We start from the raw sequence: 25,664 nt of genomic DNA, 5'->3' as shown, positions 1-25,664 counted from the left end.
TTCAATACCGTAGGTGTAAACTAACAGTAAGAAACTAATGACTGTGTGTCTCACTGCTTAAATTCACCCTTTTCCTTTCCCGGATTTGACAGCATTGTTTAGAAAGACAGGAACTTTGTGTTCCAAGGGCAGCACCCTTATTAGCTTTGGGGGGTTATTTTTAAAAAACTTTTACATTAGATACAAGTGTGAAAGTGTGGAATGCAGTCACTTTTAAAACCAAACCTACTCCTCAGGATTCTATGAGAAGTTCTCTCAGAATGAAGATGAAGACTTCTCTGTTTGCATTTGTAATTTAAAGTAAAAATCTTAACACTTCACCAGGTTCTTGTTGAACAGACGACAATCAAGACTATTGCTTTGTAAAATTACAAATGCTGATGGCTAAAGGTTTTTTCTTCACAACAGCAGAATCATTTTTGTTCAGCTTCATACAAATGAAGCCTGTATTACTTACAATCAGAGCTGTTCTGCAAAATGCCCCTTTTCTTTAAGTTAACCTTGATCTTAATCAGAAACCAGATTTCAATACCTATTCAAAGATGTGACTTCCCCACAAACAATACCATAACAAACACTATAGTAAATCGAACAATGGACAGGTATAATCTTACATTTTGACTACAAGGCAAAATACAGTCAAAACAAACATTGAAGAGGTTGTTTTATTTAGTTAAGACCAAGTCCAAACAAGTGAAGATTATTTTCCTCTAAGCATGAAAAAGAATCTCTTTAAAGTCAAATGACATTTGATTTTTTTTCTCCAAATATTAAAATATCCAACATGTTTAATGAGGAAAATCCCCCAAAATACAACTTGCACAAAGTAAAGAACAGTTCCCTGACTGATAAATAGTTTTCCATTTAAGACAACTAAACCAAAGGGAGCATGAAAGCATAAATACTTTCAAAAGACTTACTGAGCCTTTTCCAAGAAGGTTTTACCTCTTAATTTTCAAAACACCACATACAATAGAGGCTTCAGTTTCCATGTGCAATTATAGTCTAATATGCTTGATTTTGGTCAGCATCTTCCATAATTCAGAAGTTTGCATCTGCAGGCAGCCAGAGAAGTCTCTCTACAGCTGTCTGGATGCAAAATACAAACAACCCCTCCAACAAAACATTCCATCTTTACACCACCTGCACAAGGACCATGCTGCCACAGTTACAGTTCTGATTCACAGGGAGTTAGCCAATTAACTAAAACCCCAAACCAAACCAGAAGAAACCTCGATCAGGTCCTGGCAGTCTAGAATTGCACACCTAGAAACGCACCGAGGAAAAGAAAGCCGAGCCGGGAGGGAAGCACCAGCTTCACCTTAGCTTGGCTGCCTACCCAACACCACGGCTCCTCTGGGAACGCTTGCCACATCCATCTATGAAAATTTGCCATAACTTAATTGCAAGTAAGTTTACTTCCCAGTTGTATGTCCTTACTTGGTTGATTTTTTTAAATTGCTTTCTTATGACTCTTACGCACCCATGGAAACAAAGACAAGCAAGGGCTACTGTTTTGTTGAAGAGCTGGAAGACGTCTTGTGAAGGCGAGCCAAATCCCTCCTCTTTTTGCTCTTATTCAAATATTTGGTGAATCATAACATCAGCACTCAGAAAATGCTAAGTCCCTTGTATCAACTAACCACTCAGAGGGCAAGATAACCTGCTTCTTTCAGGTTTAGTTTATTTGCCTAACATTTCTAAAGACTCACAATACATTGTTTAAATCATGATACAGCACTCTACAAACACGCAGCCCTATCTGCTTGGCTGAAGTATTAACAACAAAACCTCCCTTCAAATAATAGCAGCAAAAAACGTCAGGCGCAGCCCTACGTATTAGCAGAGTTCAGGAGTTAAGTGCATATGAAAGCCACTGTCCAAATTTGCACTTAGTTTTATTTTTATCCCACAGTTCAAATGTCTGAAGATGAGTATTTTAATACATTGGAATGAAATTTGACAGTTGAACGGAGAAAAATAGATTTAAGCTACCTCCAACACAACTTTTATATTTTGATCTTTTAAATCCCTTCCTTAGCAACAAAACACAACAAAGCATAAATACAAAGTTAATTTATTACCTACATCTTCATTGCTTAAGTTTCTTCCTTTCTCTACTAGTCAGCTAAATGTGACAGAGCTCCACAAGAACCAGCATTAGGCAGTGGCCCAAAGCAGAAGCGGCAATAGAGGGGTCCCACTTGCTGAAGGTACAATTTTTATTTATTTCTTCCTCTTCCCGGGAAGAGGGGAACGTGAGAACACTGTGAAACCAATGACACTTGAGACGTGACAACTGACGAAGTGCCAGGTGTAAGACAATGCAAGCAGCGATCAAATTTTGTAATACCTCCATACTCATTTATTAAGTTTGAATTTCTCTTATTTTCCCAAGAGAAGTTACTGAGGATAGGTGGGAAAAGTCTGCTACACAAGCAAGAGCTTTCAAGAAGTGAATATGCGTCAAAATTCAATTATGTTTTAATCACAAACTAATTTATAACCCAAAGATGTTGACTGGCGTTGAGTAACTTCAAGGAGTTTAAGATCTCAGAGAAGATCACCGCATGTGAAAATTCTGACAGATATTGAGAAATACCCCAGAGGCTTCACTTCTCAAATTAATCCTTCATCTCCGAAAATACACAATAGTACTGTAAGCATCATATGAATACTTCAGATGTAATCTACTCTAATTCCCTTCACATTTCAACAGAGGAAATCATATGGAGCTGTATTTTGTAAAGGTACCTGCAAAAAATGTATATTTTTTAAATTATTAAAAACACACATCTTAAAATGGGACAACTGCACAGTAACTACACTAATTGTAGCTTATGACATAAACCAAGAATACCACCATATACTGTCCAACTCCCAAGTTAAGCATCTGAATGTTAATACAAATACCTAAATTAAATACAAACAACAGGAACCAGGAGACCCTGTCTGCGCTCTGGTAAGAAGTGCAGGAATAAATTAGCATTACAGTTACAATCATGGAAAGACCATGCCTGAAAACCTGACACTATTTATCAACACATCCCAATAGTAAAGCAAAAATGAACGTTCTCCAGATAGCCACAGTCCCTCACTAATTCTTTGTAAGAGAAAAGACTTGGTGGTAGAAGGTTTGGTGTAAAAGACCCTCCAAAAACACACGATATTTGCATGGGAGTGACCTTAACAGAATTTGATTAGCAACAAAATCCTGTATGTTAGTATGAAAACATCCCTGCTATTTGCTAAAATTACAGATTGACATATACATTTCAGAACTAAAATGAACAAAAATAGCATTTAATTCACCATGAATTTTTTGTTATGTTATTGTCAGAATGTAACTGCCCATGTCGAATCAAGTACATATGCATTTGTGATCAGGCACAGAAAAGAGAGCAATGCTGAAACAGACGGTAAATAAGCTCACTGGAAAAATACAAGTCTTTTCGCTGGATTACAGAAACAAATTTTAAAAGAATGCACGCCCAGCTAGGAATATGCAGTTTCAACGTCAGAAGTTTTCCGTTTTGTAACTAGAAATAAAAACCAGCATTCAGTTTTGCTTTGCCTTTTATTTTTAGGTTTTTTTAACTAGGATTTACTTTCTTTCTAGCCTTCCCCTTTCTCCGCTGCAATTATCGTGTTATCTGGTAACATCAGAAATCTAAACCAACTTGAGTGCCTTACTTATCCTATGAAAGCAGCCAGTCAAATACATAAGCAAAGCATCTTAAACTGTACCCTCTAGTTATAATAATTGGAAAAAAAAGGAATAGTTGACTTGAGCTTTGCAGAAGTATAGCGGTATCCTAGGAAACCACAGCAGAGCATCAAACACTCTGCACGACAGCAAAGAATCAGATAAACAACATGCAAACAGGCTGAAGAGGTACAAGCTGTAGTTTACTTTTTCACTTCAAATTGCCCTTCAATTATGTCATAACACAACACATCTATTAATTAGTAAGAACACAGTTTTGGTGCATGCTATATTAGAATTACTTGTAATGCAAAAATCCACCTGTGGACACGGCGCAGAGAATACTGATGTAGCCTTAATGAAAATGAGCCCAGCAGAGCAACGCAGTTGCATTTAAAGCAGTGGCAGGTAGCGTGTCGCTGCTCAACAGTAGGTTATACCCACACCTACTGTAACAGACATCACCTGGAATTGTGCGTGTGTCTGGGGACACTTCTTAGTACTTGAGTCAGTCTGTATTCAAGGTAACAGGAAAATAAGAATTTGACCCCACGTCTGACAACTCAACGCGCTTCAAAAAGATAAAAACTCAGCGCCCCAGTGAAGTTTCCGTGGATGCTCATCAATCACACTAGTTAACTAGGTAAAACAAGGAAAATATTTTCTTTTTCAAATCATAATCTACTGAAGAAAAGCCAAGAAGTATAAAAAGACAGGAAACAAGAGCTTGAATAATACACAGTGAACACTGAAGAACAACCAGAACAGAAGCATATCAAAGACACAAATCCATATACACTAAGAGCACAACATCCCACCGTCAAGGCAAATGCAAATGATGAAATAAATCACCTTGGAGAAAATATTCCTCAAGGAAAAGCAAAGGCACTGATATAAGCTCTTTCTTTTACATAGGCTTTATTGCCTGTAAGTAGTTCCTATGTAATAATCTGTACACACAGAAAACATGAAAAGAAAAAGAAAAAATGAAAAGAATGTGAACTAAATTTAATTTTTTATATAGTTCACAAAAATTATATAAATTAGTAATTATATAACAAGATGTATTTAAATTATTAAATAACTGTTCAAACAAGTATATATTAAGATGTGATAGTTGAGCTTCAGTGCCTTTGTATTTATGAATAACATTCAATTGCGTCTCGTGAGCTATAAAGAGAGATCAGTAATTAATACGGAACCTAATAACAACATATTTGGAGATAAGCCAGAGCCAATTAAAGTAATGCTTACTCAGTTGGGTACAAGAACTTGCATTGTCAAAACATTTTGGCCGAGATGACTGGCTGGATGTCTTGGGGTAGCATGAATAGAGTTTTGCAGGCTAAAGATTTTGTTTCCAAATTCATTGCTTCTGTCAGCTCAGCATCCAAGAGTGACCGATGCCCCCTGCCCCAAGCCTGTGCTGTTGGCACCAGTGGTAAAGTTGGGAGTTTTCTGTGTGCAGCTTTCGGCACACCTAGCTATGTTACCTCCCAGGTCGGCAGAAGCCATTTCATATGGCTAGAATATTTGGAAAAATTCAGTGTAAGACTGTAAGGTGGCTCACTTGTTTCTAACGGCTTCTTCGTCTTGCCTAGGGAACTGCTGTTTCCCACTCTGCCCCCAGTTGTGTTGTGTATCAGTTAAAATCTAGAAACCGTGCAAGCGTTATAAAATAAATTTTCACTACCTATGCTGAGGTAGTCGATCAGTCCCATTAAATCAATACCTACCTGTTTTAAGTGGTGTACACTTGAAACAAAGCACTCTCATTAAAGGCACCCCTCAAGTGCAACCCACATTTCGTACAGGTGTTTTCAGCCTCGGGTCCTATCAGAACTGGGTTTCTTTCCTCAACAACAGCCCTTTTAACATACCTCCAGCAAGAGACCTTCCTGCCATTCTCTGAGATCTTTCTCTTCTCATAAGGTTTAACTCTAGGGAAACAGGTATTGAGAAGAGTTTTTTGTTTCTTTTGTTTTTAATCAGCTTGGCTGCATCCTAAATCTTGTTTCAGAAAGACCAGAATCCCGCTCTGCCTCGTACAGAACAATAACGAACTGATATAGAGCATCTGCTCCAAAGAAATCAGCTAAGGCACATACAAACAAAAATCAGCTGAGAGACATACAGAAGCAATTTGCCCAGTGGCACAGCATAGACTTAACCACTGGGCCCACTGCCTACACTCTTTTCTTCTTGGAAAAAATTAATTGACATCTCTTCACCATATATTTTAACCACTGCCTTAAAGAAAAAGAACCTCCCTCTGTCCTCTACCCCTAAAATACCTCTTAAAACTCCTGCTAAGCAAAGGGAGGTAGGAAAGAGGAGAGAGGAAGTCTTGTCACCGTTACTCTAAATATCAAAGCTGCTTGAATTCTTAGTTTACAAGAGTAAAAGAAGCCTCTGCATGGGCCAAAGTGAACCAAAGCCACGCCAAATATTGACTGAAACAGAAATGCTTCTAGCTAATTTACTCACAGTTATACCAGGTAACGCTCTGGCTACTGACTATGTAGTCATATGAGCAATTTTCTTTCTTCAAAAGTAAATCCTTTCTGGGTTGTGGGCGAGTGCTCAGTCACTCTGTACGAAAGCCCACTGTGCAGTTACACTGGAGTTCCAGGCGAGAAACTTTAACTAAGAACCTTTCTGCTCTCTTCCGTAACGGGGAAGTGATAAACATCTGGTCCTTGGAAATTACTTTGTGATGTTTGGATTTTGTACCAGCAAACTACTCTCACACTGTGGTATACCATCACATGATACTGTACTTTTCCAAGAAAAACCTAGTAAAATGAAAATACTTCATTACCATGAACTCTTGTTTCTTAAAAGTTACATAATTACTCTGCAATCTCTTATAAGATCTTATTTATTTTAGCTTTAATTATTCACTTCAATGAAAGGATTATTTCATAAAATAAATCTTTTCGTTTAAAAAAATTACAAGTCTTTTTTTTCTTCACTGTATATATTTTGTTTACCACTTGCCAAACTGTTATTTCACATATGTAAAAAGAAAACTGGACTGAATACATATGAAATAAACTATTGGCAAAGGAAGTGCAAGGGCTTGCCATTGAGAAGATTAGAGTCACAAGAAACGCCTTTTACTTTTTCCAAAATCAACAAAACTTCTTAAAAAAAAAAAAAAACTCATAAAAAGGAAAAGAAAATATTTGTATGAAAGGAGAAGGGATTTTTCAGGTAACTCTGAACTTCCAAGTTATTTAAATTATCCTCAAAAGACTTGCACGTTTCAATCGTACGTTCAATAGAACGCTAAGGTTCACTATGTTCAGTAAAGACAGAATATTATGAATTACTGTTTTTATTCCAGTCCATATTCCTCACTTCTTTAGCAAGACTAAAATCTCCTGATTACACCATCAACAATTCCATTTAGATGGAAATTTAGATGGGAGACCTTATAGCAGCCTTCCAGTCCCTGAAGGGGGCCTATAGGAGAGCTCGGGGGGACTCTTGATCAGGGAGGGGAGCCATAGGATGAGGAGGAAGAGTTTTAAACTGCAAGAAGGGAGATTTAGATTAGATATTAGGAAGAAATTCTTTGCTGTGAGGGTGGTGAGCCCCTGGCCCAGGTTGCCCAGAGAAGCTGTGGCTGCCCCATCCCTGGAGGGGTTCAAGGCCAGGTTGGACGGGGCTTGGAGCAACCTGGGCTGGTGGGAGGTGTCTTTAAGGTCCCTTCCAACTCTAACCATTCTGTGATTCTACGATTTTGTGGAAAGAGCACTTAAATTCTGCAGCTTGCATTAATTTTTATTCCATATTGCTTAGTCCATAGCCTACATATAATCTATTTCAGTCAATAAGTAACATTGTGTTGCCTCAATTTGAGAGATCAAGAGAAAGAATATATGAAAAAGTGAAGTTCTGACATACCGTATGTGTGATTCACTGCAGACTAGGAGTTAATTTCAAGACAGGAATTTGTTGCACATACGGTGTTGGTATGTGCACTTTTTACTTCTCAGCTTCCAAACAAAATTGTTTTCAGCCAAATACATGCTTATAAAATTTTAAATTAAATTATTTCATTAAGCAGCTTCATCTCAGCAAAATTCCACAGATTCAGTTCCCAGAAAGGTTTTCTAGATGCAGATTTTCTAAAACGAATCTCCAAGATGTAGCGTTAGCAGATAAGGCAGATACAGGTTAGGGAAAAAGAGTATTGTAAAGCTGCTACATAACTAAAGAAATCTATATTTTCTACAGTTTACGATAGTTATCATGTATATACTTTAAATTATCAGTAATGTACCGCTAAGGATCAGACTAAATTATAGCATCAGCTATTTCATACTACTGCTTGTCCATAACAAGTATGCAGCTAAAACAAGTTTACATTTCTCTCAGTTGCGCAACAGCCAAAATACAAAGTGGTGATGCACACACCTATGAATACTCACTTTTAAAATAATTCTCAAGCTAGTAATAGTCTCACAATTTTTCAAAACTTTACAGTGGAGAAACAATGAAAGTGAGTTTGAACCCCCTGAGAAAAACCATACAAAACGATAAAAATTCTACAAAACTTGGGCTGGATTCAAGGATCCTCAAGTGCACTTTTTCTGCTAGAAATGCACACTCCTTTCTAAATCCAAAACAAAAATAGGAGATGTGAGAAGTTTTATGACAGAAAAAACTGTCCTTTTATCCCTGTCACAACCACAAATTTTGGTTCAAATGTAGTTATTATGTAGAAAGTCACACTTCCACAATACAGCACAAAACACTGTCAGATTAGAATGCTGCAATGTCTTATTAGCAGAAATTCTTGCCTTTCAACTCTGTTTTTTCCCTCACCCTTAATAGCTCTCAGAAGATCCTAGCAGGTATAAACATGCTCTCTTTTAATTACAGAACTGGATTACTGTTGTAACTGATTCCCAGTTTCAGCAAATTATAATCAAGAACCCATTGTGCATAACAATCATTTAATGGCCGAAAAACCATAATAAAGAAAGCTTTAATGAAGAAAGCTGGAAACTTGCCAGAATTTTATGGCAGTGCGCTCAAAAAGAAAGAGTTACAATCTGTATTTAAGATTAAGAGAACCTTTTAATCCAGATGGCCAGAATTACACAAGGCAGAGCAGGGAAATTTTGATCAAAAGCTAGTACAACATGAAAGTACCAAAATTCCCCTAGCAAACCACGGCTAATTATTTCAGACAGAGGTTGCACATCCATTTTGTATTGCGAAGAACTTTGAGGAAAATACAAGATGAATGTGTTGCTTTCTCTGTGAAAATTCACTTATCCACTCACTTTTTTTGACAAAAGCACGTAATGGGTTACCAGCAAGAAATCTATTTGCTGGCTTTTATTTGGGGAAATATTTGGATAGTTGCATAATAAATTTTTAAAGCAGTTTGCAAAATTAGTTACAAATTATTTCAGATTAGTATACGCATAGTTTTAAGATACAGTTGAGTAAACTACAGCTGCCACAACAGAAACCTGAAAAGGTCCTTAGTTTCGGTATCGAATTAACAATATAGATGACACCCAAGTTTCAATTTGCTCTCCACTCCTTCAATTCCCTCGGAACTGCTGACACGCTCCTTAGTAATAGCAGCTTCCCCCGATGCATCTCGCAGGGAGCAGGGAGGATGGGAGATTCCCTGTTTTGCGTAAGCCCCGATGAAGGGACTGCTCATGGCTACAGACGCGTCACTGGCTGCGTGGGAGCGGGCTGCCCACGGTACGGCTCCCGACAGCCCCGCGTTCCATGAGTCGGAATAGCATCATCTGACAGCAAGGGCATTTATAGCCAGGAAATTGTCGAGCATTTCTAAACCCCTAAAACCATAATTATTCGTTCAGCAACTAGAAAGTACTGCCATATAGCAGTAACAGATTTTGGGTTTAAAAGGCCTTTTTTCTGCTTCTGTGAGTTTTCCACAAACATCAGTGGGGAGAAGTACACACACAAGCTGCTTTCTCAGCTCCTCTATAATAAAAATTCCTATCTTTTGCAAAGGCTTTTTATGTTGATGAAATAAAACCTCTGTAAAATTTGTTAGCGAATTAGAAATCACAGACTGCAATCAAGCCTGAACTTACACTAGATCAGCAACATTTTACCCTCCTAAAAACACCTAACAAGAACCCACGTTGTACACCTATTTATAGTTAGTTGCTCTTATCCTGACGCTTACATCTATTTCTTCGATCTTTGTGCAGAGGCCAAGCCAGTGCTGAACCACGATACACATCCCTGTCGCAGTTCTGAGCGTTATGATACTGATTCAGACAGAAATACCAGGAATCCTTGCGAGAATCTTTGTAAGAGAGACAGTGGGCAAATCCCAGTGCCTGGAGAGCAGCGTTGCTTCACAGCATCCCGTTCCCTTCCTCAGCATCAGAGCATGATCTCTCATTTCTGCATTCTGATGTTATCCCCGCGCTGTTCTGGACAACTGAGGAGTCATCTGGTTTTTGACAGAGTGACTTTCTGCTCTCGCTTAAGATAGTTTTAGTTGGAAGGAGATCACTGTAGCTTTGATTTGTATTTTTCCATTTTATAATTTTCTGACAGCAGTAACCTTTGAAAGTCTGCCAGGCTCCCTTAAATGAAAAAGAATCTGCAAAATCTGATCAGCCAATGTCTCTGTGCTGATGGCCATATTCATGCTTCATACTTTTGTTATTCACGTGCAGATAAAGAAGTCGGGTTTAGTTATCTCTGCTAACCCACCTCCTGCTCCCAGCCACAGAACAAGGGCAGCACAGCACCGCAGCGCTTCTGCAGTTCTCAATTCTACCTAACAGAGTAAAGGAGATAATTCTTGAGAAAAACTTGCTGAGAACAGGAGCGATAGACACAGGTTTGACAGAAATGTGGAAACAGAGGCTGAAACGTCTCCCTGAAACCCCAGGCAACAGATTCGTACTGGCTGCGTAACATTTTTCCGTTTCTAAATGTTATCATTTTCCTTGTGAGCTCACTCAGGGTTGACGAAACATTATTGACATGAATCAAAATCAGAAAAATATTGCAGGAACTTATCATGATCTGAATTAAAAGTTGTACTTGTGGTGATAACAGGATCTCCTGGATTATTTGCGCATTGAGCAGTAGAAAGTAAATCTTACCCAAAAGCAACAATAAGAGCATGCAACTGCGATCTCCTGGGGGCAATGAGCAGCCCAGTGATGTTACCTTACCCCCTTACCCCCAATTTTTCAAACAAAACTCTTCTGTAATATCAACAACATCAGGGTTTGTGCTGTACCAAGAGCTGCTGCTGTCACATCGATGGTGCACTGGCTTATTGTGCAGCAAAATATGAACTGGCACTTGCAGCAGTTTACGCAAAGGGCAGGAAAAGCCAATACCAACGTAACTATTATTATGGTCAACAATTCATCAAAAACAGCCCTGAAAGAAACAAGAAAAACAAACCAAAGCAAAATCACATGTGAAATTTATTAATGAAAAATACAGAAGGAAAAACCAGTTGAGGGAAAAAAAAGATCAAAATTGCCAAAATAATTGCAAAAAGAAATAGAAAGACAGCAGCTGGCCTATGTAACTGAACTATCCTGGCTCTTCCTCCAGAACCCATGGAAATCAATGAAATAATCACCCTTGGTCCTGTATCTGCCCTTGCTAATTGGAACAGCATTGACTCATGCTCCAGAGCTCTGCGCTCTCCGCTGCTATGAGAGAATTCTTAGTATAATTAAGTTAAAAATTACAAAATACCATACTGAAATAAACATTGGAGAACAAATTATTATCGAATACTCATAAAAATGTCCCCCAAAATCAATGTATTGTTTTTTTGTGGAATGCTTGCAATTGTTTTTTAAGGGAGTCATAAAAATTCCTCGCTCACCAGGAGTCCATTCATGAGGGCAATGGATTTCCAAAGGACCTGATTCTTTATACAACTCAAGAGAAATATTTTTGGATACAAATTTTAAAAAAATGTTTTAAAACTAATAGTTTTGTTCCTTAAAATGAGCAAAGACTTGCCTACAACGTAAACAATGAAAATTAAAAAAAAAAAAAAAAGAACACAAGTCTTATAACCTAAATACAATACCCATTGTCTGGACTTCCCTATTTCCATGAAGAACATCTGATTTTCATTTTGGATTAGAACATTCTGCTAAAATTACTAATATACTGGATTTAATGTAATTTAATTGCAGAATTTTAAGATTAACAACTTCAGCTATGATCTGATCAGTGTTCCATAACTGAGAACGCATATTCTAACTCTGGAAACAACTAAAATCTAATGTTGAAAGTAAGTTTTGATGATCTCAGAGCAAACAGTAGTTCTCATCGGAAAAAAACACCACATAAAACTCTGATCAACTGGCAGCCTTTGTCACTGCTTAGCCAGGGAAAATTTGGCTAGCAAATTGATATCTTTGTAATTCCAAGAACTTCCAGTATTTTCCTGTGACTATACTCAACTGCCAGAGATAAAAACTAGACTTAAAATGTGCTTAAGTCAACGGTGAGAACAATAGTGACAAACTCCTCGCTGGTATTTCCCTCACTGGGTGTTTCTCTGCAGGGTATAAAGAAGTAGAGAGATCCCAGCTGAACACATGAACAGTCAGCAACAGAAGGGGCTCCTTCTCGTGTGTGTGTTTAAAAAAACATATATGGGAATTGTTAGTAACATCAACATGCTCCGGCTTGTAACAAAAAAACAAAACATGCGACCTAAGAGGCCAACAAGGGTTTTAATGCAAAAGACTCCACAACTGCAATCAAGAGATTTAGTCCCGCTTTTTCATATGCTCCACTCTTTCCATGGTATTCTGGTGAAATAATAGCATTGCTTAGGAGACACACACAAAATAAAACATTAAAAAAAAAAAAACACCTCCCATAAAATGTATAGAAAGCTCTGATGCAAAATATTAATGGATGTGAAATGTACGGACCAGAAACAGATGGACTGACTCATGCCTGAAGTCACTGCTAATGAGGGCAGACATCTAGTTTTGACAATGAATATATAACATTTTAAAAGAAAGACAGAGGTTGCTCTGCATCTAAGATACTGCAGTAAGTATCGTTATGTGGACAGCCCTTCTTTTCCTTAGGAATCCATGAAATTACAGTAGATGAAATACTAGTCTCGGGCAGGACGAAGTAAGATAAGGAAAAAATAAGAGAGAGAAAGCAAGCTTCTTCTATATAAATGTTAGTATTTAATTGTAACTCTTGGTGTTTAAATGTCAAATCTCGGAAGTAAAAGGACTTGGCGGCAGACGTCTATTAGAATAATACTGGAGGCACAAACTGTCCCCAGGTGAGGAAGGTGCTGACAAGGGGCAACGGACTGAAAGAATATTTCCCCAAAATGACTGTTAAATTACACCTGATACTTAACAGTCAAGAAAAACAGGTACTGACAATTCCGTATTGCTCAACAGGAACACAGCCATTGGAAGATGCATGTTTGTACAAGAAGAATGGGAAATCAACCAGACTGCTAAATTGACTTTATAGGTAAAAAGGGTAAGCACCGAGGCAAGGCAATTGTGCTGCGAAGCCAGAAAACAGCACACATGCCATCGCACACACACAGTAGCTAAAGAAAACAAAGGAAATGCCAAAGCCTTACTTGATCTTAATCTTAAGCACCAGTCCTTGTAAAGAACCAATTTAAATACTGAAGTACAAATCAAAATAAATTTAAATATAAACCAGTTAACAGCTTCACTACTAATGTAATTCATTTAAGTTGTCAAGTAGTTGTTGAAAACGAAAGCATTTGCAGAATAAATGTCACATTACTTATGTACCAGATTATTGTGGGGAAAAAAAAAAAGATGGAAGAAAACGTCTGAGTTTTTTTTTAACATGACAATGTTGAACGTGACAAGTGCAAGAAAGAACCACTTATGAACCGCACTTTTGCATGGCCTTCCGATAGAAAACCAGGTCCGTTATTGAAAAGCAAACTGTTTAGAAGCAGTCCTGTGTCAACTTACTACGACTACTATAATAAAATAATAGAAATATAATAGGAATCTAGAACTGTTTATTCAGAGAGTTTATCATTAAATAACATGAAGTAAGTTTGTAAATCTGGAAGTTGAAAAGGTTACCATTTTTATTTTGAATCGTGCAGATGCACACTTAAAACATACAGCTGACACAAAGTGGGCATTCGAAGCTACTGCAAAGAGGTGTGAATCAAATAGAAAATTATGGATGACATAGGACACGCGAGAAAAAGTGTTATGATACGGTTAAACACAAAGTAAATTGTAGACCGGATTGAAGTAAGTGAATGAGACAGCAGAATTTCATCGCTAAAATGACAGCGATGATACATCTTGGAAAACTAAAGCAATACTGAGAAAATTTTAAAAATAACAGGAACGGAAAGTTAAAACAAAACTATATTGGAACAGGACTGGAGCACATTATAGTAAACTGGAAAAACACAATAGAAGGATGAGACGTTTTGAATACTTAAAAGAGAACATTTGTGGCCCATGAATGAAATAGTTCCATCTCCCAACAACAACGAAAAAATTGTCACAGCAAAAGGAAAACCAGGAAAGTATTTAAGAGAAAAAAATAATAGTGGTTTGCATAGTAACAACATCTGTGACTATGTCAATATAAGCACAAGGGAGAGAATAAGAGCCATCTTTGTCCAAACAGTTTTTAAAAATACCTTTGGGTGGGATACAGTGAGAAAAATTAGCTGAAAGCTTGCAAGACAAGATAAATTCCAGCTGTTGTTTTTTGTGGACTAATAGACTTTTCCTAATTGCCACTAATATATAATATTGGTAGGAGATCATTTCCATTCTTCCCTTCTGTTCTCCATCTCTGAAGACACACAGAACGAATGGACTGTTAGCATTTTAAGACTTTGATTCTGTGATGCCCTGTACAGCATGGAACAAGAAATTAAAAGTTAATATATTCCAAGGCGATTTGGAACGTAGGTTTTGCAAGTCAGCATGCAACAGCTCAGACCAGAAAACACTTTCCACATGGCCGGCTCTGCAGACACTCCTTTACCCTCTAAATGGTAAGGCACATGAACTGCCAGCACTGCGCGTGCAGGCCGGGCAGGTGGGCGAGTTCGGGTTTTAAGCAGTGCGCACGCAGCTCTGAACCACCCTCCTCCGCGAGGCTTCCCTCCCTGCTTGCATTTACTGCGCCCTGCTGTGCCTCAAACGTATTCCACCACACAGCGTATGCTGCTGAAAAAAACAGTCGTTTGGTCAGGTTGTGACAGAGACCACACTTGACTTTTCATCACATAAAAAAATAACCCAAATAGCATACTGTTAAAAGGAGTCAATACATCACTTTCAAATACCAGGCATATGTTAAGCATGTCACCCTAAGAACCGATACAGTATGCACCTGGATTCCTTTTTACTCTCTCTCTCTGCTGTCTCTACCCAGGGATTCACTCCACAGCCCTAAGAGCTACAATCAAAAGGTACAAAAGACAGCAAGTACGAGAAATTAAAGGTTTTATTCTGCAGGGGAATGATTTATTAATGCTGAGAGCTTAATTTAGTAATCAGACACTATCTGAAGAGAGAAAAAAAACAAACCTGAACATGGAATACTTAGATGAGGAAACTATTCCAGCTTTTATGTAGTTTTGTCCCAAATTCAAAGTTAAAAAGACTGGGAAAGAACTTTTCCAATTTACTGAAATCCAATACTGGATTTCATCCAGGTCTATACCTCAAAGGCAAAAGGGACTTAGTCATATTTTTACATAACTAAATTCCTGAGTCACATAAAGAGGGAGAGTTGAATGAAACTCAGGAACAATTTCTGCCACTAAATATTTTATTTTTATAGTATTGCTTGTAAGAAGCAAATGTTGTAAGACTATTTCAAAACTTAAAAGCCTTTCATCATTGGTTATTGCTCATTTCTCATTCAGATTTACTAATACATTAATGCACATAATACTAATTCTGCATCATGGTAACAAGAGCAAACGGTGACTGCTCAGCTAACTCTAACAACCCAATAAAGAATTGGTAATTAACCAGCTGTTAAAATAATAATAGTTTTGAAACATCTCTGCAGTACTACAGACTTCACATCATGGAACAGAGTTACTGGATGTCACACTAGCCTCTGAGCTGGGTTAATGAAGCAACGTTCAAACGCAGCCAATTTTATACAGCAATGATTAATGGAATGATCAAATTGACATGATATGCATTCACTGAACTCTTAATTCACATTACACACACAAAAAAAAAAGAGACCTTGCATGAGCCCAGCACACCAACCACTGTGCTGTTATGAATTTACATTTCATCGTCCCTTCTAATTACACTAACCGTGACTAAATCTTGGAGATGCCGCAGAAAAAAGGCAAATTTAAGTCCTTTGTTTCTAAACCCACATTTTCCCACTTCCTCTTTGCCTCAGGCTTGCAATCTCTTTTCTTCAAAACTCCTTTACGCCCCTCAAACTCAGAACATTTGAAACTCACTCCCTCAGCCTACCCAGCACTTCAGCAGGCTCCAGACCCCTTTCAAACCACACCAGCTGTCAGCCCCTCTGTCTGTCCCCGGGACGGCCCCGCTGAGATTTCTGATGGCGCTCTGTTCTTGCCTTGCTCCGACACACACGGCCGGTGCATCGGCATTGCTCTCGCTCGTCCGCACGTTCCCTCCTCACGTCTTTGCAGACACTGACTGCTCTCACCATTCTTTGGCTCCAAGATGCAGGCCACAGACTCCCCCTCCACCAACACAATGGACCATTTCCTCTCCCACGTGCATACGAACAATAAGTCATTTAAGAAACATGCTTAAATTGATGACTTGGTCATGTCAATTCTGATGCATGTCACTCCAGTTATAAAGAATATTAGTTTCATTTCTCTGTGCAAATGCTCAATTTATTACTTTCTCTAAATTATCACAGCAATTTTGAGACTTCAAGAATACTACAATAAAATTCATCATTCGCTCAGTATCAGTTAAAAGCTGTCAAACCTGACGATTCATTTCATCAGCATTTATTGTGCTTCATGAATTCTAGATCAAAACATCTTCAACAAAATAATGAAGTTATGTATAACTCAAAGTGGCAGCACCCATAAATCCTTCAAGCCTTTGGCAGCTTCTTTAATCCAACGTAATGGTGTTTCCTTGTATAACAAGTCTCGTGATGTCTATAATGGCATCTCACTATAGTAACAACAGTTTTAATGTTATAGCTCTCTAGCATGCCTGAAGTATTAATCAGATCCCATATTTAAATACGAAATCAGAGTACTCTTGATGCTCTTCCTGAAACGGATACACTAATCAGAGCCCCCCACGAAATTTTAAAAGAAGTACAATAAGGATCGTGACTGTGAAGTTGCTTTTGATACCAAACATTGCAGCTTTCTGCTTATTGCTTTACACTATTACCTCATCCCTCCACACTAAAATAATGTTTCTAAACAGGCAGCCTATTCTATAAGCAATTTTCTCTGCCACAAGTTCTTTCCTTTTGCTTTTAAACAGAAGAGAGTAAAGAAAAAACCCATTTTACAATAAGAATGAAGGACAGCAGATGTTATGCTAAAGCTGGTGAACATCATTCTCCTTTGAAAGCAAAAGGCTCAACGATCACAGTATTCATTCTTCAAAATTTAGAAATTTCTTTATGAAAACCAAATTTTCCTTTCTTGTAAGTGAGCTTACATCCTAGCAGTTTTCCAAATACACTAACTTTTTCCTGGTACTGTCCTGAAAACTCACATAGCTTCCTCCACCAGCTATTACTTATGAGATAAGGATGTTACTCATGCTACATTATAAAAAGTGATGGTTGTTTAGGTTTTTTTTTATGACCAACCTTGCTTAAGTTTAACCTCACTTAGCAGGAAAATCATGTTTGTGACCTTTACGCCTCAATTTAACTAAAAATATATTTAATAGCAAGTATTACCTCATTTTCCCAAATCTCCCATAACCATCTCTCGTTTCCACTGTATAAAAAGAGAATTCACTGTCAGCTCCTTGAACTTTTATCACCACGTTTCAGCTATAACCAAGATTTTACTTTGTTGAGTAATCAAAATACAATCTGCAATCATACATATTAAACACACATTAAAATGTTAAATTACATATTAAATGCATTAAGCAATTTGATCCAATTTCTAAACTCTAGATTAAATCCAGAAAGCAGAAATATCAAAAAAGTAGCTCCAACCAACACAAAACCCGTAGGTCCAAGGAAGGCAGGGTTTAAAGTATTTCACTACCCATCTAAAAGCGTGAGCTTGTGTTTTATAGTCTGGACTCATTCCAAAGGCCGTCCCCAGTGAATCCACCCTCTCTCCGGGGAACCAAAGACAGCTGGAGAGGACGATGACCATATCAATATCCACGCGTGCTGCTGTCATGAATGTATGCTAGCACAGTTGGACAGGCTCAGGGAGTATAGGTAATTCAGTAGAGAATTCTCTCGTAGGAGCTTGCCAGTTCCATTGTGCCAGCAGAGAAAATGTGAAGTATTGCGAAAGCACCAGGAAAGCCTACATCCGTGGCCACGACTGCCTATAATGATAAAGTTAAAATAGAGCACCCAGCCATCATTCACGTATGAAAACTACAACAGATGCTCTTTAATTCTTTATCTGAATGAACCTCAGTCATTTAGCTTCCACAATTCTTTTTTGTATTTATTATAGTGAACCAAACTCACGCAAAGTGGCTTCTTTTGGAGGCTGGAAATAACATCTTAGTTTGAATTTGCCCCTTCTTTGTCCATTATCTTTTTTAGTTCTACTAAGAATTAAAATCAAGCCTCAATTTCATGACTGTCTGTCCCTGAAAACACATACAAAATCTCAGAATTTGTTAGACATAAGACTATTTGCTTGTGGAGAAAGAGACTAAGACTAGTTTCGTGATTGAGGGACTCTACCAGCCGACCCTGTTTGCTCAAAACCATGAGCACAGTAATCCCAGGCAGAGCGGTACAGCGCAGTATTACCACTACTTTGGTATGCCCCGCGTGTGGCAGAGGCAGATCCAGGGATTGTGCACATAAATCACTCATCCAGGAGGGGAAAAAAATGTCTACACAATTACCAACTAAGACAACTAATACGAAATGGTGTTTGTACAACGGCTATTCAAAGAAATGTTATTTGTGGGAAGAATGAGTCATAGGATAGCGAACTTCATATACTACAGTTACACAAAGTGAGGAAAACAAAAGGAACTAGAACTCAGATGATTTTTTTTTTTAAATAATCAAGAAACAGCAAAACCAGCTGTCGCACTGTAGTAATTAGCTCTTGCTTTGTTATGTCTTCATATTCTCTTCAGTAGTAGTTTTCTCTTTTTTATTTTTTAACTTGCATTTTGGGCTTGCTGTTGTTGGCACACTGTAGACACTGGATAAATAAACTTTTAAACAACATAAACCCTTTTAAAACTGCATCTTTTAATTCCTACCCCCTTGAGAGCTTGGAAAGTAATTACTTAATTCTTTACAGGTTTAATTGTGCATCCCTTCTCTATCTCTGTTACTTTTCCTTCTACTTTATTTACAACAAAATAAATAAGCATCTCGGCAGCTATCTCCATCTAAACCACAGTTTGTGTCTTTTCCTTAACTATGTATTTTTGTATTTATTGATTGACCCACATAATTTCACACGTAACTCGCAGGGGATCAAATTCATTGTCAGGTAGGCTTGAGTCAGTAGTTTAAAATTACAGAAATTTATTTCACGCAGAGTAAGTAATTAAACAGAACCCGTATTTTAAGATGACAAAGTACTAATGTGCTTGAACATACAGAGTATTTCTCCAAAATTATTTATGTAATCTCACTGCTTTAAGTTCATTCCAAATAGACTAGTTTTATTATATTTACTTTTGTGTTTTAACTGGAAGAGTCAGTTGACTTTGAGTCTTCGTTTGCTATGAAAGAGTCCCGTGCCACTAAATAATCACGTTGCAACATTTTACACTCCGATACCAAGACAAGGTCTGCGCGTGCACCTTCACGCAGAGGGATTTCCGCCTGCCCGCTACGCAGCCTGAGAGCCCCCGACTCACAGAACGACTGAAGCACATGTTGGTACCTGGTGCTTTAACTGAGGGCAACACTGACATGTATCCTTGAGATAATTTTGAAAAGTATTTTGTTGGATACACTAAGGACTATTTTTAATAAACTGAAATAAACGAAAATTATCATGCTGGCCCATGCCTAGACAATTTTTGAGTATCTCCAAGGATGGAGAGTCCACAACCCCTCTGGGAAACCTGTTAATCTAAAGACTCATACAGGTAACCTTTTTCTAACGAAAAACAATGACTAAATATGAAATTTGATTTTCATTTTTCATGTTCACAGAGAGTATCAAAATTACCAACAAGGTCTAAGGACTTGCATTTGGCCTTCCTGACTTCAGTGATAAAGTGCTAATGAGTTAAGAAAGCTAAAGACAAAACTAGTAATATTTACTTCATATATATTCATATATATTCTTACTCATGTTTTAGCTGTGATTTTCACTTCATAGAATAGAATAGAATGGAATCATAGAACCGTTTAGGTTGGAAAAGACCTTTAAGATCATTGAGTCCAGCCATTAACCATGTCCCTCAGCACCACGTCTGCCCGTCTTTTAAATCCCTCCAAGGACGGTGCCTCCACCACTTCCCCGAGCAGCCTGTTCCAATGTTTGATAACCCTTTTGGTGAAGAAATTTTTCATAATATCCATCCTAAACCTCCCCGGGCGCAACTTGAGGTCATTTCCTCTTGTCCTATCGCCTGTTACTTGGGCAAAGAGACTGACCCCTCCGGCTACACCCTCCTTTCAGGGAGTTGGAGGGAGCGAGAAGGTCTCCCCTCAGCCTCCTCATACCAAGGCTTGCAGCTCAACCTAACTTTTTTTAAGAGTATGCTGTTAGATTTCAAGGTGTAGCCATTCGTATTTACCCAGTAAAACTGCATTATTTTAAGGTTGCTGTGTAACAATTAAATTACTTTTAAAATCATCATTACACCTGTAGAATGACAAAAATTTTCCCGAATATGAAAATAACACAACAAACTCAGTAACTGACAAGCTGCTCTCGCTTCATGAAATATTACATGGGCAGTATAGTTTCAGTGTCCCAGACTCAATACCTACAGAATGCACAACTCATCGCTAATTTGAAGCATGTTAACTAATTAATATCTAGAGTGGGGTTTTTAAAGGTTGAGAGACCAAGAAAACAGAAACTCATCCTACTTTTTTTTTTTTAAAATGATATGTTCTCTGAAGTTAAAAATTAAACCTTTTTCCTCTGGGCAAAATTTTTATTGTGTACATAACACTACAGACTTTTTTCATGACTCTTCATGAGCTCAGACACAACCTTCATTTACAAGGCGATGACTTTCCATCACTTTGCACTTAAATTAGCTAAGAGAAGTCACTGCTACGGAAAACTTATTACTGAAGTGATAAGACAAGCAATGCTTATCTTCTCAGAAACAAATAGGCTAATCTTAGAATCAAGTCTGGATGTTAACTACGGAATTGGTCATTAATTTTTACCCCTCCTAAGCTACCAGGTGGGCTCGCCATGACTCCACCCAATTTCATAAAGTATGCTGCGTAGCAAGTTCCAGCTAGAAGCCAAGATATAAGGTGTTTAAGGAAAAGATGTAATAAGGAAACTTCATGAGAACCTGAACTAGAATAAGGCAGAAGAAAAGTCAGCACTATTGTTGAGATACTCATTTAAGCATAAATATCAGGAAAATATTCAGAATCAAATAGCAGGAAAACTAAGGCAAGTAAGAGCTAGGTTCGTACTAATTTGAAAGGCTATTCAAATCTGCCCATTTTATAAATCTCTGCAACATTAGTGTCAACTTTAGCCAACAACATTTGCATTATAGTAGCAATCTGGAGGTAAATCTTTAAACAATCATGCAGGTAAAATTATTTCATACCTCATAAGAAACAAACCCTAAGACACTGTGAAAATTTAAGTTGGGAAGTAGTTTACAAAGGCTTTTCTGTATGAGATTTCCACATAGGACTAGATCTTAATGTTGATGCATTGTTATTAAAATTTGTGATGCTTAATTTCATCTGATTGTGATATGAATATGAATTAGCAATCACTGGCATTAAAGAGAAGTTGTAGTAAACCTCCATGATTTTAGCTACTCTTCGCACTGTAATCAACTTCGTCTATTAGCACTTACTAGTTCCACCTATACTTACAGGAAAATCAGTAGTTTACAAAGTTGGAAGAAAAGCTACTGCTGTTTGTACCAAAAGGTCTTGTAATCAAAAATTACATGTTGACAATAATAAAATACCCATGCACTTGGTATATGTGACAAATGACAGCACAAGTTCTCTTGCACGACTCTAACACGAATACTGTAAGAGAAGTTTTAGAGACATTTCCAGAGGAAATATAGATTGTCAGAAGAATGCAAACATGCTTAACAATTAAATACTCTCGCAGACAACATTTAATGGTCTACAAGATGAACAGAGTACAATTAAAACAGGGGGGATGGAGTGTATTCATACATAATACAGTAACTCAATTAACATTCAAACATTCAACAGTTTAGTGAATGCAGGGGCAGATTTGCCTCCAGGAATTCACAGCACCTTTGGGTAAGGCTACAACAGTATGTGTTTATTGAAATCTGCATCTGGTTGTAATTTGTCCAGCAGCAAACTTTTTTGCTTTTTTCACTTGAATGATCTACAGGGGCCCATATACTCTGCAACTGTTTGCTTGCACTAAGATGCACATTGTATAATTTATGTTCTTAATTATAAAACAAAGTTTATCAGCATGTTTGTCTGTGTTGTGTAATTTCTTATTCTTCACATGAGAATAATAGAATGCATCTTGAACAGTCTATTCATTCTTCATTGTAACAAAATATATTGGAATGGAAGAGATTTAATCCCTAAATTATTTTACTTCTCCCTTCTTTACTGGAGATTTTTTCTTTAGAGAAAAAGGAGTCAACATAGTTTCAAAATGTTTCTAGAAGATATTTACTCCCCTCCCCATCACTGCCCCCCACCCCCTCCCCCCCCCCAAAAAAAAAAAGAAAAAAAAAAGAAGAGAATGCAGGTTATAATCCTAATTTGCCAAATATTGTTTTAGTACTGATATACCTTGTTCAAAACTGTGGCCGAGCCCAAAAAACAGTTTTGTTTCTATAAAGCCTCCTCTGCAAAAACTAGCTAAGTATTTTGGAAAATGCAACTCTTGTCCTCACCACCTATCTAATCCCAAATCCCACAAGGAAGGAAAACTGATTAGAGCAAGAGCAAAGAAAAAGTCTGGAACCTGGGAAGGGAAAGAAAGGAGGCAGAAAGCCCTACACCACGAGGATCATAGTTTTGTCTCCAGATAGGCACTTGGCTCCCTCTCAGTATTTTAAGCATTAATTCACAAACTTCAGCTTCTTGCTAACCAACTATCCTGTCTTCACTAGAATTCCAGTAGAGGAACCGCCTTCTTAAGACAGATACAGTTTTCTGAGGTTACTTCAGGAATTATGAACATTGGTTTTCCTGTTATTACTTGAACTGATACAGTTCTTCTGGGCTTCTTTATAGGAAGACATCAAGAGTCAGGTCAGCAGAAAAAAAAGTTCAAATACAGAGTAATTTTTAAGAGCACGTACTGATTGTGAGGTGTGACGCATTGAGATTTCTCCTTGGGCTGGGTCTCAAACGTAAAGGAGATCTGGAAACTTTTTTGGTACACTTTGTGTAAAAGGGGACAGGCACAGCCGAGAATTTCATACTCTCTATTCCACCAAGGGGAAAAGCAAGAAGATTCAGAAGAGGTGAATTCTGGGGGCAGAGAGGTTCACCATTAAGCTGCCTTAACTTTCCCTGACCTCCGCTTTACACAACTTGAGTTCTAAGAAGCTTATGTCTCATTACTTTTTCATTTGTGGGCATAAAAACACTCTGTTTTGGTAACACTAGCATTTGGAGCATCAGACAAAGAAGCTGAGAGCAGAGGGACACATTAAGACATTCCTCCTACAAGAACAAGATCATAATCACTTGATAATTCTCCTTTTGTTTATCACATACCAATAGCTAGTGCTGCAGTTACAGAGAAAATCAGATCCCAATCACGGCTAAACAACTATTTTTTATGACAGAACCATAAAATGAACCTCTATTCAGTGCAGATTACCAAAATGTTAGAAAGTTATTCCCCAAAATTTTATTCCGGGGTTTTTGAAACATGAGACTCTGGCAAGGTTTTGATTTTTATCCATATGTTATTGTTATTGTCTTCACTAAACAACGTGAATTCAGTGGCATTTAATTTCATGAAATTTTACCAGGATTACACTCAGGTCTTGCTTATTCACCTTGCGAAGCAGGCACCGACAGCGATCGGGGACTACCTGAATCTTTGCAAATGACGCATGAAAGGAGCAGACAGCGCACGTTCTGTACACTTCTATCGGCTTGCTGTTGCCTAAAATTGTGGTGCCATGGAAATCCCAAATCCACTGAAAATACCAAATATTATCACAGTATTCAAAGAAAAAATATATGGTAACTTGATTGAAGGGAACAGGGACGTGAGGATTTGACAGCAGCAGTGGTCAAAGGCCATTTGAAGCCGCTAAAATACTTTCAGACAGAGGCAGAGGAATAACAAAGGCAGGTGATGGGAAGAGAGGTTTGAGTGAACATTGAAATAAACCCAAAACTCGCAAAGCATTTTCCGTATCAAGGCAGCTGGACAGCTCAATATTAGGATAATAAAAATAAATACAAATACTGTAGAATAATGTTGACAAATTACAATATACATTATGAACTTTTTCTACATGTATCAGGGGACTCTCTTCTGTATACAAGCGGTAATGAAAGAGCGAGAGGTAAAGTTTCACACTAGTATTCTTACTGTTACTGGCTGTTAGCACATTTTTGATACTTTTTTCCCCTACTTTGATCCTATATTAACTATAAAAGTCATAAGGAGCAGAGCGACAGACTGCTGCAATTTGACCGCTGAAACACATAGCTGAGAACATGGAGAAGTTACTTTACCACTACAAGCAAGACAAGAAGATCGAGTATTAAATCTATTACAAGTGTAAAGTAAAGGGGCTCCTACTAGCCAGGTAACAAATCTCTCTCTCAAACACACGGTCAGTGTTGTAAAGTACCAGTCTTCTTCTAGACAGAGAAGTGGAAACAGAGTACAAGGAGAGAAGAAACTACGAGCTAAAAACTTTTGGATCCAATGATGAAGATTTTAGGATCTCAGTGTGGAATTCCCCCCTATTTCCAAGGTGCAAGACTCCTAGAAAATTAGGCCAGAATTTATAGGAAATTCATGCTCATAGCTCCATTGTTTTGCAGTGATACACCACTTCAATGATTCCATATCAATTTTTAGGCAAGGTTGTTCAGCATTGCTTTACCTTAAACCTCTGGGTAATCTTTAGGGAGATGGACGAAAAGCACTTTATGAACTTCCATGGGCAATCTAGTTGATTTTTTAATTCCTTTGATCACCTTTTTTTACCTTTAGAATATACAGGATTACATTTTGTGCCTGGATTTGTAGATTTTGTGTCTATGCCTGCTGATGGACCAGTCAAAACACTCAAGACAGTATTTCCTTACCTATATACAAGGGCAGGCGAAATGGAAACATGGAAAATTATTCAATAATATATTATCAATAAATAATAAGTAAAAGTTCTATTATGTGATAGAAGTATGCAGCACTTCTGTCTCAGTCAAGTATCAGAAGGGTGAGAATGTTCCTGGAGAAGGAGCTTCACCTTTGTTACATAGAGAAAAATGCACTTACTGTCAGAAGCAGAAAAAAAAAAAGAGGGATAGGGAATATTTAACATGGTGATAGTGCTATGCTGGATTTGCACATGCTTCGTGCCCG

The 25,664-nt window shown here is 37.8% G+C and overlaps 1 protein-coding gene across 4 annotated transcripts in view; it reads right to left on the bottom strand.

Moving 5' to 3' along the window:
- The window catches only part of ATG7 (autophagy related 7), a 109,176-nt gene that overhangs the window by 28,719 nt on the left and 54,793 nt on the right, over positions 1-25,664 (bottom strand). Inside the window, exon 19 of one of the 4 annotated variants that reach the window (XM_054216011.1) lies at positions 17,649-17,702. The exons of the other annotated variants lie outside the window; for them this stretch is intronic. Within the exon in view, the coding sequence (XP_054071986.1) occupies positions 17,664-17,702 (39 nt within the window). The 3' untranslated portion in view covers positions 17,649-17,663. Of the gene's footprint in view, positions 1-17,648; positions 17,703-25,664 lie in introns of those variants that run through there. 4 annotated transcript variants of the gene reach the window in all.

The sequence above is a fragment of the Rissa tridactyla genome, chromosome 10 (genome assembly GCF_028500815.1).
Source record: "Rissa tridactyla isolate bRisTri1 chromosome 10, bRisTri1.patW.cur.20221130, whole genome shotgun sequence".
Classification (NCBI taxonomy): domain Eukaryota; kingdom Metazoa; phylum Chordata; class Aves; order Charadriiformes; family Laridae; genus Rissa; species Rissa tridactyla.
The sequence above is the reverse complement of the archived record's forward strand: the minus strand, read 5'-3'. Positions and strand labels throughout refer to the sequence as shown.